The sequence below is a fragment of the Vollenhovia emeryi genome, unplaced genomic scaffold (genome assembly GCF_000949405.1).
Source record: "Vollenhovia emeryi isolate VEMERY1.0 unplaced genomic scaffold, V.emery_V1.0 DF939228.1, whole genome shotgun sequence".
Lineage (NCBI taxonomy): Eukaryota > Metazoa > Arthropoda > Insecta > Hymenoptera > Formicidae > Vollenhovia > Vollenhovia emeryi.
In genome coordinates this window covers 669,467-683,987 of record NW_011967138.1, presented here as the reverse complement: position 1 = coordinate 683,987, position 14,521 = coordinate 669,467, and the positions used below count along the sequence as shown (strand labels likewise).

Sequence of the window (14,521 nt, the reverse complement as noted above, 5' to 3'; positions counted from 1 at the left end):
TCGGATTTTATTCCGTTTTTCGAATAAACGTTTAAACGTAAAACGTTCATCCGTTTACATTTCTTCCAGAAAATCATTTATTTGTAGAAAAACGTTTAAACGTTTACTAAAGGTTTACCCTACACGGTATTAGTGGCTTTATCTTTGAAGTACTGCAACGTGTCCAGTGAGAAATTATTTTTCGATCGATGTCGAAACGATGTCGGATCGACATTGACACCGTCATTTATGTCATGGAATGTTTTTTCTTTTAGTAAAAACCGATAAAGATCGACAATTTCTGGACAATGGGGCCTTATGAAATTCTGTGCGGCATCGTCGCCGTAATTCTTGCCGTTTATTATTACCTCACGAAAAATTTCAACTTTTGGAAGTCACGTGGCATTCGTGGTCCAAAACCGATACCGGGATTTGGTAATTTCAAAGACGTTATGCTTAGTAATATATCTATGGGCGATTATTTTACAGAACTATACAATGCCTACAAAGATGAACCAATGATTGGAGTATTCACTAGAACGTCACCTCATCTTGTTGTAAAGGATCCCGATTTAATTCAGGATATCCTTATCAAAGATTTTACCGTATTCTCTCACAGAGGAGTACCCATTTCTGAAAATGTAAGAATACTTCTATACCTTTCGTATGATGAAACATAAACAAAAGATTATGAGATTTGCCTCCAAAAACCGTGTACCATTTTCTGTAAGTTCGTAGAGTATGATTGTAATAATTTATTTGATTGCAATTTGCATTTTGCTACAGGCCGAACCGCTCTCGCAACATCTTTTCTTGTTAGAGCCGAAGAGATGGCGACCGATGAGAATAAACCTGTCGCCTGTTTTTACACCCGGCAAGATAAAAGACATGTTCTCCTTAATATTAGAATGCGCTGACCACCTTGTCCAATACTTGGAAAACATAGCGAGCAAGAATGAACCTGTAGATTGCTGCGAGATAGCGGCGAAATATACGACCGACGTTATCGGTAGCTGCGCCTTCGGCATCGAGATGAACGCATTGTCGAATGAAGAAAGTGAATTTCGCAGGATGGGTAGAAAAGAATCCACTCCGACTTGGACAAATATATTACGAATACGAGTCAGACAAATGTTTCCGCGGCTTTACGATATGCTCGCGTACGCGAAAATTATTCCGCTAACAGAAGGCACCAAATTCTTCACACGCGTTGTCGTGGAGACCATGGTTTACAGAGAAAAGAATAGTATCACCAGAAACGACTTCATTGATATGTTACGCGAATTAAAAAAACATCCAGAAAAATTGGGTGATATTGGTATGTATATGTATATGTTACTCTTTTCTCTTATAAGAGGACTATTTTGCAGAAGAAGAGACCATACGAGTTTACACGCGTCTAAAATACATTTTATAAGTTACAATAAAATGAAGTTAAGTTTTACCATAACACTAATTTTTTTATTCGACCGAATATTTAAGGTTTTAATCTTACTTCGAAAATAATATTAGATATGAATTGTTAACTAAACTAATACAAGTTATTTATATTAACGAAAATATTACATTTCAGAAGTGACAGATAGTTTATTAGCTTCTCAGGCTTTCCTATTTTTCCTTACCGGCTTTGAAACTTCCTCGCTTACTATTAGCCACGCCATGTACGAGTTAGCATTAAATCAGAAAATGCAAGATGAACTGCGCGAGGAAGTTGATGAACTTTACGCAAAATGTGGCCAAGACTTAACATACGACAATATAAACAAAATGGATTATTTAAATAAAATCTTCAGAGGTATATTGTTTGAAGAAGACTATTATGACGCTGTTATCTTCTTTTTTTCAGCAATTGCCTAATATTCTCATTAAATAAAGTTTTTCAACATGTTAATTATTCAACACTATTCTTAACTTGCAGAAACATTACGAAAGTATCCGTCAGTACCATTTCTTATGAGACAAGCCATGTCGAATTATACTTTCAATGGTACTAAAGTTAGTATACCGAAAGGCCAAAGAGTATGGATTCCAATTTACGCGATTCAACGAGATCCGGATTTCTATCCAAAACCAGATATCTTCGATCCAGAAAGATTTAACGAAGAAGCTGTACAAAGCAGACACCCGATGGTTTATCAACCCTTCGGTGACGGGCCAAGGAATTGCATCGGTATAATAAAATTATTTAAAATATCCTTTATCATTTCTTTTCGTGCAGAAAGACATTTTTGATTGGAAAATATTTTTAATTTATTACATATTATCCGATTAAAAATGTTTTTGATCGAGAATCTAATTTACATTATAATCGTTTCTTTATCTTCAGGATCTCGTTTCGCTGTTTATCAGACTAAACTTGGACTTATAAAAATGCTACGCAACTACCGAATTGAAACTTGCGAGAAAACTCCAATATCCTATGTAAATGATCCTAGAACATTCCTATTAATGCCAAAAGGCGGACTACACTTGAAAATAGTTAAACTTAATCGACCTTAAGTTTTTCCTAATTCTCCACAGAAAATATAATGCGTAAGAAAAAGTGCAGAAAATTTATCATTTAAAACAATATAAATAGGAATTGTTGTATCGACTGCTATTATAATTGTACAATCAAACAAACTCGCAGAGTGAAGTTCAATTGTGATTATGCCTGTTGTCTCGTCCGGATGGATCTTCCTCGCTCAAAGCGTTTTCAGCTTTCTTCCTTTCCGCTTTATTAGTCATGACTAGACGATTTACCTTGTGTCTTTTTTTAGTAATGAAGTTATACGCGTGCACAGCGCGCACAACGCATGCAGATCGTGCATGGTACAATAAAACAGGAACACAAGCAAAAAGCACGACTATTATATGGTACATACAAAAAAAGACTATTATACATAGTTTATCCATCCGGATGAGACACTGCGGCATAATCTTCGTTACTTTTATGTTGTAACTAGTAATCTTATATGAAATCGATAATAATTCGATAAGTTTTAATAGATAAATTTTAAGTGTATGTTGTTATTCTTAAAATGTGTTGTACAAATATTAATTAAAAATATAATCCTATAAACTGTTATTTTTTTAATGCTTTACAACATGTCATTAACATTACTTATTGAAAGTATAATTATAGAAAATATTGCAGATATATATATATCAAATATCTGCAAACAAATGTTAAGTAGTTTTGTCATCTACACATTTTTAATCGTTAAAAATCCATATAAATACATCAAGGTATACGAATTTGTTGGATCAGTAATCAATTTTGAATTTAATTTGACATTGAATTTATTATTTCAGTTGGCGCTCATTTAAAATTATGATTTTTACTTTAATCTTCTTTTGTTAATGTTTATTGTATTTACCGATGCACATAAATATTATTTTGCTTTGTTATACATTTGATTTTTATTTTTACGTAACACGTAATATTAAAATTTATCTATACAGGAAACGCATTGAACGTAATAGTTTGGTATGCAAAATGTACGTATCGAAAGTTGTCTAATTTAAAAAAATTTTAATTAACTGTTTGTGAAATATATATATTAGCATAAAATTAAAAAAGGCGCCCGCGCGCGCGAAAATATCCTGGATTTTTCTTTTTAAGAAAATCGACGCCAAGTTATATTTCCGGTGATATTGGTATCACCGAATATACTAACTTTGGAGTTAGTACATCAAAATACCGAAAGATACGGATTACTCTTTGTGTCAAAATCCGAATATTTATCCTGGATGTCTTCGATCCAGAAAGATGTAATAAGAAAGCCATGCGAGTAAGCAGACACTCGATTTTATTTACCTTTCAATGACGAACTAAGAAATTGCATTGGTATAGTGGCATAAATTTAAACGCCGCACTTGTTCTTTTAAACGTCTGATAAAAAATACCGCATTTATTTAAGTGCCAACATCTGAAAGTTCTTTGTGGCCATAACATCTACAAGTTTTTCTCCTTTTTGCTGCTACAGCAAAGTATCTTTTACATTATCGCTCAGTCCTGACATTAATTCTATAGTCAAGAAAAATGAAGAAAAATGTGATCCTCCTTGTTTGGTAAGAAGAATTGGTTAAAGTTTATGTTTGACTTGCGTTCATTTGCGATCCGCGTGCACGTCTCACGATCAGACAATCAAAATTGAGCGATCAAGAGCGATCGCTCACAATTAGCGCTGGAATATTCAGATCCACGTTAATATGTGTACGCCATGCAGACGTAAGACCTTATCTAATCGACTGACATAAGATTTTTTTGGCTATCGCTATTTGCAGAGTCACAGCATCGACGACGCAGGGAAATGGATGCTCCAGATATCGCGTTTGACAAATCAACATATTTGCCATCAACACGTTTCCCCCGCTTACAATTTGGTTTGTCTTGGACGGCGACAGTTTAGTATTGACTGCGGTTACACTATTGCACGAACATTAGTACGTGCGTACTTACGAGCTGATACGTGACATTATCCAGGACGAAATTCGCATTCAAAGTCGCACCGTGGGTTCACGTACGTCACGATTATTGTTTACTTCGTTATACATCCGTCAATCATCATCAAACGAAGAAGATGGAAGCTTGGAATCATTTCGAATAGAAAAGTAGCAAGGAATCGATCTCGTGATTTTTCGGCGTGACATTTTCTCCTTCCCGTTGTTGTATGACGAGTAAAACAGTTATAATAGTAAACGGTATCATTCACTTAATTTCTTAAATATTATATCGTGCGTAACAAGTCGGACGAGCGAGCACTGATATCACTACACTGACAGGTGGCTTTTCAACAGCGAGTTTTCAATTTCTGAACAGTGCGCAGCTCAATTTCACACTGCGTGTTTTATGCATTATGCATACGTGCATTTAATTATTTTTTCTGCATTGTACATACACTCGGACAATCGTTAAAACATTGACGTGTCTATGTGTGTTCTTTTTATCCTCACCTAGCAGCAATAATAAGATGCACCGCTCGAAATCGCTCTCTCTTCGAATATTAAAATACAAAAGAAAACAGTCTTTTGCTACTTGTTCCTCTACGTGTTCTAATCTCCAGCATCGCAAAACAACTCTGTCACAGTTTGCGATAAACGAAAAGCTTTTTCGATTGAAGTAATAATCGGGAAGAAGTTACGTAATCTGAACGTGACCGTGAAAGATTGCTGGGCAAAATCTTATTTGTTTAAAATTCTACGTCTTCGGTTTTAAGTTGATCTCCATGTCACGGCATGTGTGTTGCTTTAAGATTTATATTTAGCCATATCACTCGTTTCTTTTTAGTAATTTCTTATCTCTGATGACGCAATGGATACATTCCGTTTCATGGATAATGCATAATTTATCCTTATTTAACATTTGGCGAGTAACAAGGATAAATGATGTATTATGTGTTATGTGTGTCGTACGTGAAACAAAATGCACCCAAAGTGTGCCATTAATTCCTTTAGCGACTTTCTTGAAAGAAAATTTTAAGAAATTACGATCAACCTTTCCATTTTCTTTTGCGTGTGCATTAATATAATATATGTAGGACTGATATTACACTTGTCATTAGCGTTTTTCTAAATAGACATTATTTTAGGAATAATATTCACCTTTATATTATAAGAGTGTTCTTTCAATCATTTTTCAGACCTAAAGCATTCTATCAGAGATACATTTTATTTGAATTTTATTTGGATTTTGTCGAACCTTATCATTTTTAAAGACGGAAATTGATATAATAAACTATTGCTTTTCCTTTCTTTCAGTTGTGATCATTTGTGATAATTGATTGGCGTTTACCTGCAGACGATGGAGTTCCCCGGAATTCTATGTGGAATTACCGGAATTCTATGTGCAATTCTCACTTTTTATTACTTCGTCAAGTCGACCTTTGACTTTTGGAAGTCACGCGGCGTTCGTGGTCCACGACCTACACTGGGACCTAGTAATTTAAAAAACATTCTACTTTCGAGAATAGCCGCGGGTAACGTAAATTACTTGAAGGAAACATACGACAATTACAAAGACGAACGATTAATTGGGATATTTGCTGGGATGACACCTATTCTTATTGTGAAAGAACCTGATTTAATTAAGGATGTCCTTATCAAAGATTTCTCCGTATTCGCTCACAGAGGACTATCCACTTTTGAAAAGGTGAGAATATACTTACAATAAGTGTATTGTAAGAATATGTAAACTCTAAGAATACATAAACGAGACATACACGACGCATCTTTATTAAAGATTCACGTATGCCTTTATATTTTTCGTGCTATGAAATTTATCATAAATCACGAGATTCGCCTCCAAAGACCCCATCCAGGTTACTGCAAGTCAGTAGGATATAATTTTGATCTTAATTTACTTGATAACAATTCTCTCTTTGTATAGACTGAACCGCTGTCGCAACATCTTTTCTCCTTGGAGCCGAAGAGATGGCGACCGTTAAGAATGAAACTGTCACCTGTCTTTACATCCGGTAAATTGAAGGAAATGTTCTCCTTAATGTCAGAGTGTGCTGACAACCTTGTCCAATACATAGACAAAGTAGCGAGCAAGAACGAGCCCGTAGAATGCCGCGAGTTGACGGCGAAATATACGACCGATGTTATCGGTAGCTGCGCGTTCGGCATACAAATGAACGCGTTGTCGAACGAAGATAGTGAATTTCGCAGGATGGGAAGAAAAGTATTCAATCCGTCCAAGACACATATGTTACGAATAAAAATCAGAGAATCTTTTCCGCGGCTGTACAATATGCTCGGTAATATCCTACCGCAAATAGATTTCAGCGAATTCTTTACACGCGTTATCGTGGAGACCATGGATTACAGAGAGACGAATAATATCACTAGGAACGACTTCGTTGATACGTTGCGTGAATTAAAGAAGCACCCAGACAAATTAGGCGATATTAGTACGTACACTGACCATTTTATGGCTTCGACAGGAAAAATATTTCCCAGAAAAGTAGTAGATACAATTTCTGTATACAGAAATATACAGAATGATTTAACTAAACAAAAACAATTTAAATACACGATGTGGTCATTTCTTACTTTTATCATTAGTTGTTACATTTACATTATTACGGCCATATTTTGACGACTATACTTTGAATATAATCAAGTTATTATACTTATGTTAATTATTGAAGATTAAGTAGTATAAAAAACTTTTGCTTTATTCATAATAAAAAGAACGTAATATTTTAGATTTAACAGATGGTTTATTAGCTTCTCAAGCATTCGTATTTTATATTGCTGGCTTTGAAACTTCGTCGACGACTATCAGTCACACGCTCTACGAGTTAGCGTTAAATCCAAAAATACAAGATAAATTACGTGAAGAAATTGACGAGGTCTATGCGAAACATGGCGGAAATTTAATACGTGACAATATCAAAGAGATGGATTATTTGGATAAAGTTTTCAAAGGTAACACCATTCGAAAAAAGTATCAAATGAAATGCGCTATTCTTCTTTTAAGCGATATTACAATATGATGTAATTTTTAATATGTATTTTAATCTAATTATTGTAATTTGTACATAAATGTATTTTCATAATTTAACACTATCCCTAATGTATATAGAAACTTTACGGAAATATCCACCAGCGACGTTTCTTATGAGACAGTCGACGTCGAGTTATACTTTCGATGGTACCGACGTGACTATCCCGATGGACCAAAAGGTATGGATTCCCATTTACGCGATTCATCGAGACCCGAGTATTTATTCGAAACCAGACGTCTTCGATCCAGAAAGATTTAACGAGGAAGCTGTGCAAAACAGGCACCCAATGGTTTATCTACCTTTCGGCGATGGGCCAAGGAATTGCATTGGTACAGTCAAATAAATATTACTTTTCATTTCCCAATGAGAAATATTTTTAATCGAAAATCTTGATTGGACTAATATGACTGTGATTTTATTTTTAGGTTCTCGTTTCGCTATTTATCAGAGTAAAATTGGCCTTATAAAAATACTACGGAACTACAAAGTCGAGACTTGTGAGAAAACTCCAATACCTTACATAAGCAATCCTAGAGCATTCGTCTTGTGTCCGAATAGTGGAATATATTTAAAAATAATTAAAATTAATCGAGATTAGTGTGTGGGCTTTTTGGGCTTTGCTGGAAAATTAAATTGCCAAAAAAATCTCCACCAAATAATATAATCACTATATTATTGACTATAATTGACTATATAATATTTATTGTACTAATATTATATGTGTAGTAACGTCTCATTAATCAAATAAATATTTGCAAATATATGTCAAATAATTTTTATACTTCTTCTATATTTAAAAACTTACATATATAATTCGTATACTGAAATATACACTGTTACATAACACGACTGTAAAATCGACGTATCCCGTATATAAATAGATACTTCCAAGAAAGATAAAAACAAATATTTGCATTTGTGTAAACTCATACATCTCGTTTGTAATTACAAAACACTTAACCGTCAGCTATATATACGAGTACAATTTTTCAAATAAAATATTTTGCCAGCGGAATTCGGGTTGAATTCACTTGTAACCCGTTGTTAAATCAGATCTTTCCCCGATTCACCTCTTATACTATGGCAGGATAATTTCTAATTGCGCGAAAATCTATTGTGCGGTCGCCTGGTTGCGGCAACGAGTGGTACTAGTGCCTGCGATCGCTGAGTATCAGTAATGTAACATTTATTATATTTAAATTGGGAATCTTGAGTCATTCGTGTGTTACGTAACATTTTTAACGAACTATTACGAGTGATACGTATAGGTACGTATAACTGTGAAATTTAACATAGTTCTCTTCATGTGTTCCCTGAGTTATTATGTAACACTTACATTATGGATTGCTGGGATACCGTTTCTCGTATTATTTTTACATAATTTGACTTATTTTTTCGCCTTTGGCTCGTCTAGAATAGTTTTATGTTAATTTTCTGTCTCTTATTTGTCTTTATTCACTCTTTCTCTACGTACATTATATCTACTGTCTAGTCATACGTTTCACCCTCGCGTGCCGTACATTTTTTACTACCGGAAGAGTGTAAATCAGTAAGAATTGAATGTAGTACGTTTTAAAAGCAAGATGGTATTTTAAGTTTTAATTATGTATTTGCTATATATATATATATATATATATATATATAGCTTTTATTAAATATAGCAAATACATATTTCACATATTAGTATAGGATACAAAAGGCGAGAGCATAGTATTTCCTCAGGTATTTTTTCGTTACTAAAATATCAGTGATGCTTATAACAGTTTCGTCAGATATGAAAGTCATTTGTCTCTTAATTTGACCGCATATGAATATAAAACAACCTAGGATTGACATTTGGACTGTTCTAACTTTACATAAGTTGATGTTGTAAATTACCAAAAAATAACTACAGACAAAAGTTTCTTGCCTAACATTCTCTATTATAACATTACATCTTTAGTATCCGAAGCTTACGTGTGCTTTTTAAATTTTAAGTATTAGATGTAACATCGTCCTTATATTTTATTTCATTAAAGATATATTCTGCTTGAATTTTATTTGATTGTATAATTTTTCAAAGAGAGAGGATTATTTCGGAGATTTATTTAATAAAATATTATTTTCTTCTTCCTCTCAGTAAGAATCATTCGTGATAATTGATCGGCAGTCGCGGGACATGGAAATCTTTGAAATACTGTGCGGCATTGTCGCCGTAATTCTACTTCTATACTATTACCTCACATCAACGTTCGACTTTTGGCAATTACGTGGCGTCCGTGGTCCACGACCGATGCCGATATTTGGCAATTTAAAAGATATTTTGTTTGGAAAAATAAGCTGGTGCAATTATTTAATGAAATTGTGTGAAGACTATAAAACTGAATCGGTGATTGGGATATTTGCTCAGAGGACACCTGTCCTTGTCGTAAAGGATCTAGATTTAGTTAAGGATATCCTCATTAAAGATTTCCCCACTTTTGCCGACAGAGGATTCACCATTCACGAAAAGGTGCGAATATTTGAAGCTATTTATGCAAAATACAAACGATACTTTTTGCGAGAATTTTGATACATCCTCATACTATTCGATTGATGAAACTCACTGAAGATTGTGAGACTCGTTTCGGAGATGTTAAGAAAATTTTTGTAAATTGTTAGAATTTCATTTCAAACTAATTCAAATTAAGAAATGTATTCGATTTTGTTTCTGTCATTTTGCAGTCCGAGCCGCTGTCGCAACATCTCTTTAATCTAGAACCGAAGAGGTGGCGACCCTTAAGAACGAAGCTGTCGCATATGTTTACACCTCATAAATTGAAGAAAATGTTCTCGTTGATACTAGAGTGCTCCGACCATCTTCTAGATTACATGGAAAAGTTAGTCAGCAAGAACGAGTCCATAGAATGCCTTGAATTGATGGCCAAGTACACGACCGACATCATCGGTAACTGCGTCTTTGGCGTCGAGATTAATTCTATGTCGAACAAGAACAGCGAATTTCGCAGAATAGGAAGAAACGTGTTCCATCCACCCTGGTCGGATCTACTAAGAGCCAAAATCAAAGTACTCTCGCCGCGGTTGTACGACATCCTCGGTTACATCCTGCCGGATACGGAGATCACAAGCTTCTTCACGCGTCTCGTCGTGGATACTATGGACTACAGAGATAAGAATAATATTGTCAGGAACGATTTCATTGACATGCTACGCGAATTGAAGAAGCATTCCGATAAAATGGACGAGATCGGTAAATACTGTCTGCTTTCAGTTATTACTCTGCTGTCGTACGAAGATTCTTCAAACGGAGAACTATAGACTAGTATATAGAGAACTATATACGAGTTCTTGCGTTTAAAATGTTCTCCATTCTGTAATTCGCAATATAAAGCTAAAAGTTAAATTCATTAAAGCAACAATTAATTGATCACTTAGTTGTAATAAGCAGAACATCACTCGCATTTCAGAATTTACCGACAGTATGTTAGCTTCTCAAGCATTCCTGTTTTACGCTGCTGGTTTTGAAACCTCATCAACGACGATGGCTAACATTCTATACGAGCTGGCTTTACATCAGAAAATACAGGACAAGTTGCGCGAGGAGATTGATGAGAAGTACGTAAAATATGATGGCATTTTCACTTATGAGAACATCAAGACAATAGAATACTTCGATAAAGTGTTCAAAGGTACGTTGCTAGAAAATTCGTATTTTAAAAGAATGAATAAGAGAGTAACGTAATGATTACCGATAATTACAAGCATGTCGCTGATAAAACTAATTTGTCTCTTAATTCATATCGGTCTCGCACGCGTGTACTAGCTACGCTTACACTTGGCGCGAGACACTACCGTGTCTCGTGATATGCATCTTCATAACTTGCCACGACGTAACTTTCAATATAGAAACTCTACGAAAATATCCACCTGGGATGTTCTATGAGAGAAAAACGACATCGAGTTATACTTTCAACAACGCCGAGAAAATCCATATACCAAAAGGCCAAAAGATATGGATTCCCGTTTTCGTGCTTCAACATGATCCGTGTGTTTATCCGGATCCAGAAGTCTTCGATCCGGAGAGATTTAATGAGGAAGCGGTGAAAAATAGGCACCCGATGTCTTTCATATCATTCGGGGATGGCCCAAGGAATTGCATTGGTATAGTAAAATAAATTCACATATTACCTTTTATTTATCTTTGTTCCACTATCAATCGATAAATGCTTATTCGAAAATCTTAATCCGATTTATGGATCAACGGTTCTTACTTTCAGGTTCTCGTTTCGCCATTTGTCAGTCTAAACTCGGGCTTATAAAGATACTACGAAACTACAAATTCGAGCCTTGCGAGAAAACGGATATACCTTACGCCCTCAATTATGAAACAATTATAGCATCACCAAAAAATGGAATACACTTAAGAATAATTAAAATCAATCGAGCGTAAATCAAGCTCATTAATTTTCTTAAATGTGCATACAAAAACAGTGAAGAGAATCCCTGATTAATTATATATATAATAAGAATTACTGTTCTGGCTGCAGTATAATACTTAAGTAGAAAAGGAGATATGATAGTATAATGTATTTTGGACGGCTTTTTATATATATATATTTCCTATCTATAGTTTTTGCTATCTACTAGATTATTTATAATCCTTGTCAATTATTTATGTCATATAACATTATCGCATAATCACGTAATCATTTTCTTTCGAATTATCCGAGATATCAGACTCGAGCACACCGAGGTCTCTCAATTGTGGCGACATCGGAACGTAGCTAGAATCTGTGAGAGCAGTTCCCCGCGCACATACCATATTTTGTAATCTCCTCTCAAAATGGTCGGAAGTTTCTGAACGAGAATATTGCTCCATATCTATCCTGCTTTAAGGAAATTTTTTTTTTAATTGCTCTAATCCTACATTTAGCGTCACTCTCGAGAGATACTTAAAATTGAACAAAATCATACCTGTTTTCCTCTGCGCACTCTGGCCCCTGTTTCTGTCGTGGTGGTAGTGCCGGAGGATCCGCTTGCGAATTACATGGAGCTTTACCTCTTAGTAACGTTCTTGGCCGAGGGGAACAAACGTCATCTTTAATTTCTTCATAAATTCCAGAAGTAATGGAGATATTGGACTCCCTGTGGTCGCGGGAATGAGACTTTCCACCGTACATCGGATTGGGCTCCGGTTGATATATATTTTCCACAGCTTTGGTCCCGACCGACGTCCTTAAACTAATTTTCAAAGTTAATTCTGTACCGTCACGTAAGCAATACTGCTATTTAACTTCTTTTTCTATGATTCGTACCAATTGGCGTCTGTGTGAAGGGTACAGAGTACAGCGTCACTTTTCAGCTGCAAGGGAAGACTACTAATTTCACTGTGTGCCGCCATTTCCAGATCACTGTTGTAACGTGAAGATCTGTGCTGATGTCTCGGACCGCGACCCTGCGTCACCAAGTCACGCAGCAGCTTGTTAGCGTCGAGACAAAAGACGTAGAGCTCCCCGACGCCACAGCGGAACTCCTTGCTGGTGTGCATTACGCAAATGCGCTTTACGTCCTCGGGACGGCCCGCTGTCATCAAGTGGAACTGAGTGAACTCCTTCCATTCGAAAGTTTCAGCTATCTCGCCCGTGTGAACGTTCCTAATGAAAATTCCTATCTCGTTGGCAACCAGATCGCCGTATATACCTGCCGAGAAATAAAAATCACACTGGTAAATCACAGAGTCTACAAGGGGGAGGCTCCAAGGTGCAAATGGCAATTACACCCACCAGTTAAACCTGCCGTTTTGGAGTGTGCATTGTCGACCATGGATATGTCGTACGACCTCTCCGCGCAGCAGTGCCTTCTGGGTTTCAACAGGTGCCTGATATCCGTCATCCAACGTTGCGTCTCGGTCTCCGAGTTGGCGGACAGCGACAGTAGCGGCTTTCTGTCCACCACCGGCGACACGCCGAACGCGAATTGCTTCGTTCTGGAGCAAATGCGATGCACAACGGCGCCTGGCGGTATCGTTACAGAGCTGTCCTTCTCGCTCTGCTTTAAAGCGTTGCTGCGACAGGTGAGCTTTCGATTGAACTGCACCTGCAGACCGCTACCCTCGCCTAGCTTCCTCACCGAGCACCATGATCGTTTCCACAACTTCGACAGAGCCAGGGTCCTCTTTTTCACCCTATAAGCGACGTGCCCGCTTCCCGTAGACTTGACGTAGAGGAATCCACAAATTTCCGTGTCGCGCGTACTCATTCTCTCGAAACAGGCGAGGTTAAATCGGCGCAGAAAGCCTCGGGCACATGTATCGTCGCGGTGATTCCAAGATCTCTTTCTCGCGATTTTTGAAAAACACTGCGACGATAGTTTTGCAATCCCCAGCAAATCTTAACATAGAAAGTGCACCTGAAACATACAGGTGACTTATGTCATGATAGAAAACAAACAAAACGATTGTAAGATAATTCAAAAACAATTCTAAGAAAAAAAGAACGCTAAGATATATTTACAACTTTGCCGGCTGTCATGGGGTGCGTTCCGATTTACGCATAAAGCGCGTAGAGTACATAGAAAGTCGTTCCGAATTAGCTATTGCGCGCTTCGAAAGCGCTTCGAGAGAGCTATGAATTCCCTAGAGTGTACTAACCGTACTGAATTCTTAGCACTCCTCCCAGCGCATTGACTGCTTCTCTTTTGACTTGAGGCAGTTGATGCGTCTAAGTCCCAGTCTACAATAGAGATTTAAGCCCTAAGCCTTAAGAAATTGACTAATCACAGTCGCGCATTCTACTCATACTTGACCGTGATTGGCCAATTTCTTAAAGCTTAGGGCTTAAATCATCTATTGTAGACTGGGACTTAGTCCCAGTCTACAATAGAGATTTAAGCCCTAAGCCTTAAGAAATTGACTAATCACAGTCGCGCATTCTACTCATACCTGACCGTGATTGGCCAATTTCTTAAAGCTTAGGGCTTAAATCATCTATTGTAGACTGGGACTTACCCCTCGTACAAAGGGTCCGTCTATAGAAGTTATGGTTTCACCTTGTATCTTCACACCATGC

General features: G+C 36.5%; 4 protein-coding genes across 5 annotated transcripts; 3 read left to right on the top strand and 1 right to left on the bottom strand.

Annotated features, from left to right (window-relative positions):
• The first annotated feature begins 46 nt into the window (after nt 1-46).
• On the top strand, nt 47-2,601 carry LOC105560559 (probable cytochrome P450 6a13). Its single transcript, XM_012009770.1, has 5 exons — nt 47-620; nt 766-1,297; nt 1,553-1,774; nt 1,898-2,149; nt 2,306-2,601. Exons 1-5 carry the CDS (start codon nt 288-290, stop codon nt 2,476-2,478), a joined length of 1,512 nt encoding a protein of 503 aa, XP_011865160.1. The 5' UTR covers nt 47-287; the 3' UTR covers nt 2,479-2,601.
• A 1,585-nt stretch (nt 2,602-4,186) lies between these two features.
• On the top strand, nt 4,187-8,242 carry LOC105560558 (probable cytochrome P450 6a14). The gene is made up of 6 exons (XM_012009769.1): nt 4,187-4,484; nt 5,722-6,112; nt 6,350-6,875; nt 7,174-7,395; nt 7,553-7,804; nt 7,901-8,242. Exons 2-6 carry the CDS (start codon nt 5,765-5,767, stop codon nt 8,071-8,073), a joined length of 1,521 nt encoding a protein of 506 aa, XP_011865159.1. The 5' UTR covers nt 4,187-4,484; nt 5,722-5,764; the 3' UTR covers nt 8,074-8,242.
• Nucleotides 8,243-8,340: 98 nt separating this feature from the next.
• Nucleotides 8,341-12,083, top strand: LOC105560555 (probable cytochrome P450 6a13). 2 transcript variants are annotated; one of them, XM_012009765.1, is made up of 6 exons: nt 8,341-8,649; nt 9,595-9,966; nt 10,179-10,704; nt 10,922-11,143; nt 11,361-11,615; nt 11,732-12,083. In XM_012009765.1, exons 2-6 carry the CDS (start codon nt 9,634-9,636, stop codon nt 11,902-11,904), a joined length of 1,509 nt encoding a protein of 502 aa, XP_011865155.1. In that variant the 5' UTR covers nt 8,341-8,649; nt 9,595-9,633; the 3' UTR covers nt 11,905-12,083. The 2 variants fall into 2 exon arrangements, with proteins under 2 accessions (XP_011865155.1, XP_011865154.1); XM_012009764.1 differs by having other exon boundaries at nt 8,341-8,743.
• LOC105560556 lies at nt 12,027-14,198 on the bottom strand. Its single transcript, XM_012009766.1, has 5 exons — nt 13,967-14,198; nt 13,238-13,862; nt 12,770-13,154; nt 12,429-12,695; nt 12,027-12,343 (listed from the first exon to the last, which is right to left on the bottom strand). The coding sequence occupies exons 2-5, from the start codon at nt 13,710-13,712 to the stop codon at nt 12,142-12,144; spliced, it is 1,329 nt and encodes a 442-aa protein (XP_011865156.1). The 5' UTR covers nt 13,713-13,862; nt 13,967-14,198; the 3' UTR covers nt 12,027-12,141.
• Nucleotides 14,199-14,521: the final 323 nt, after the last annotated feature.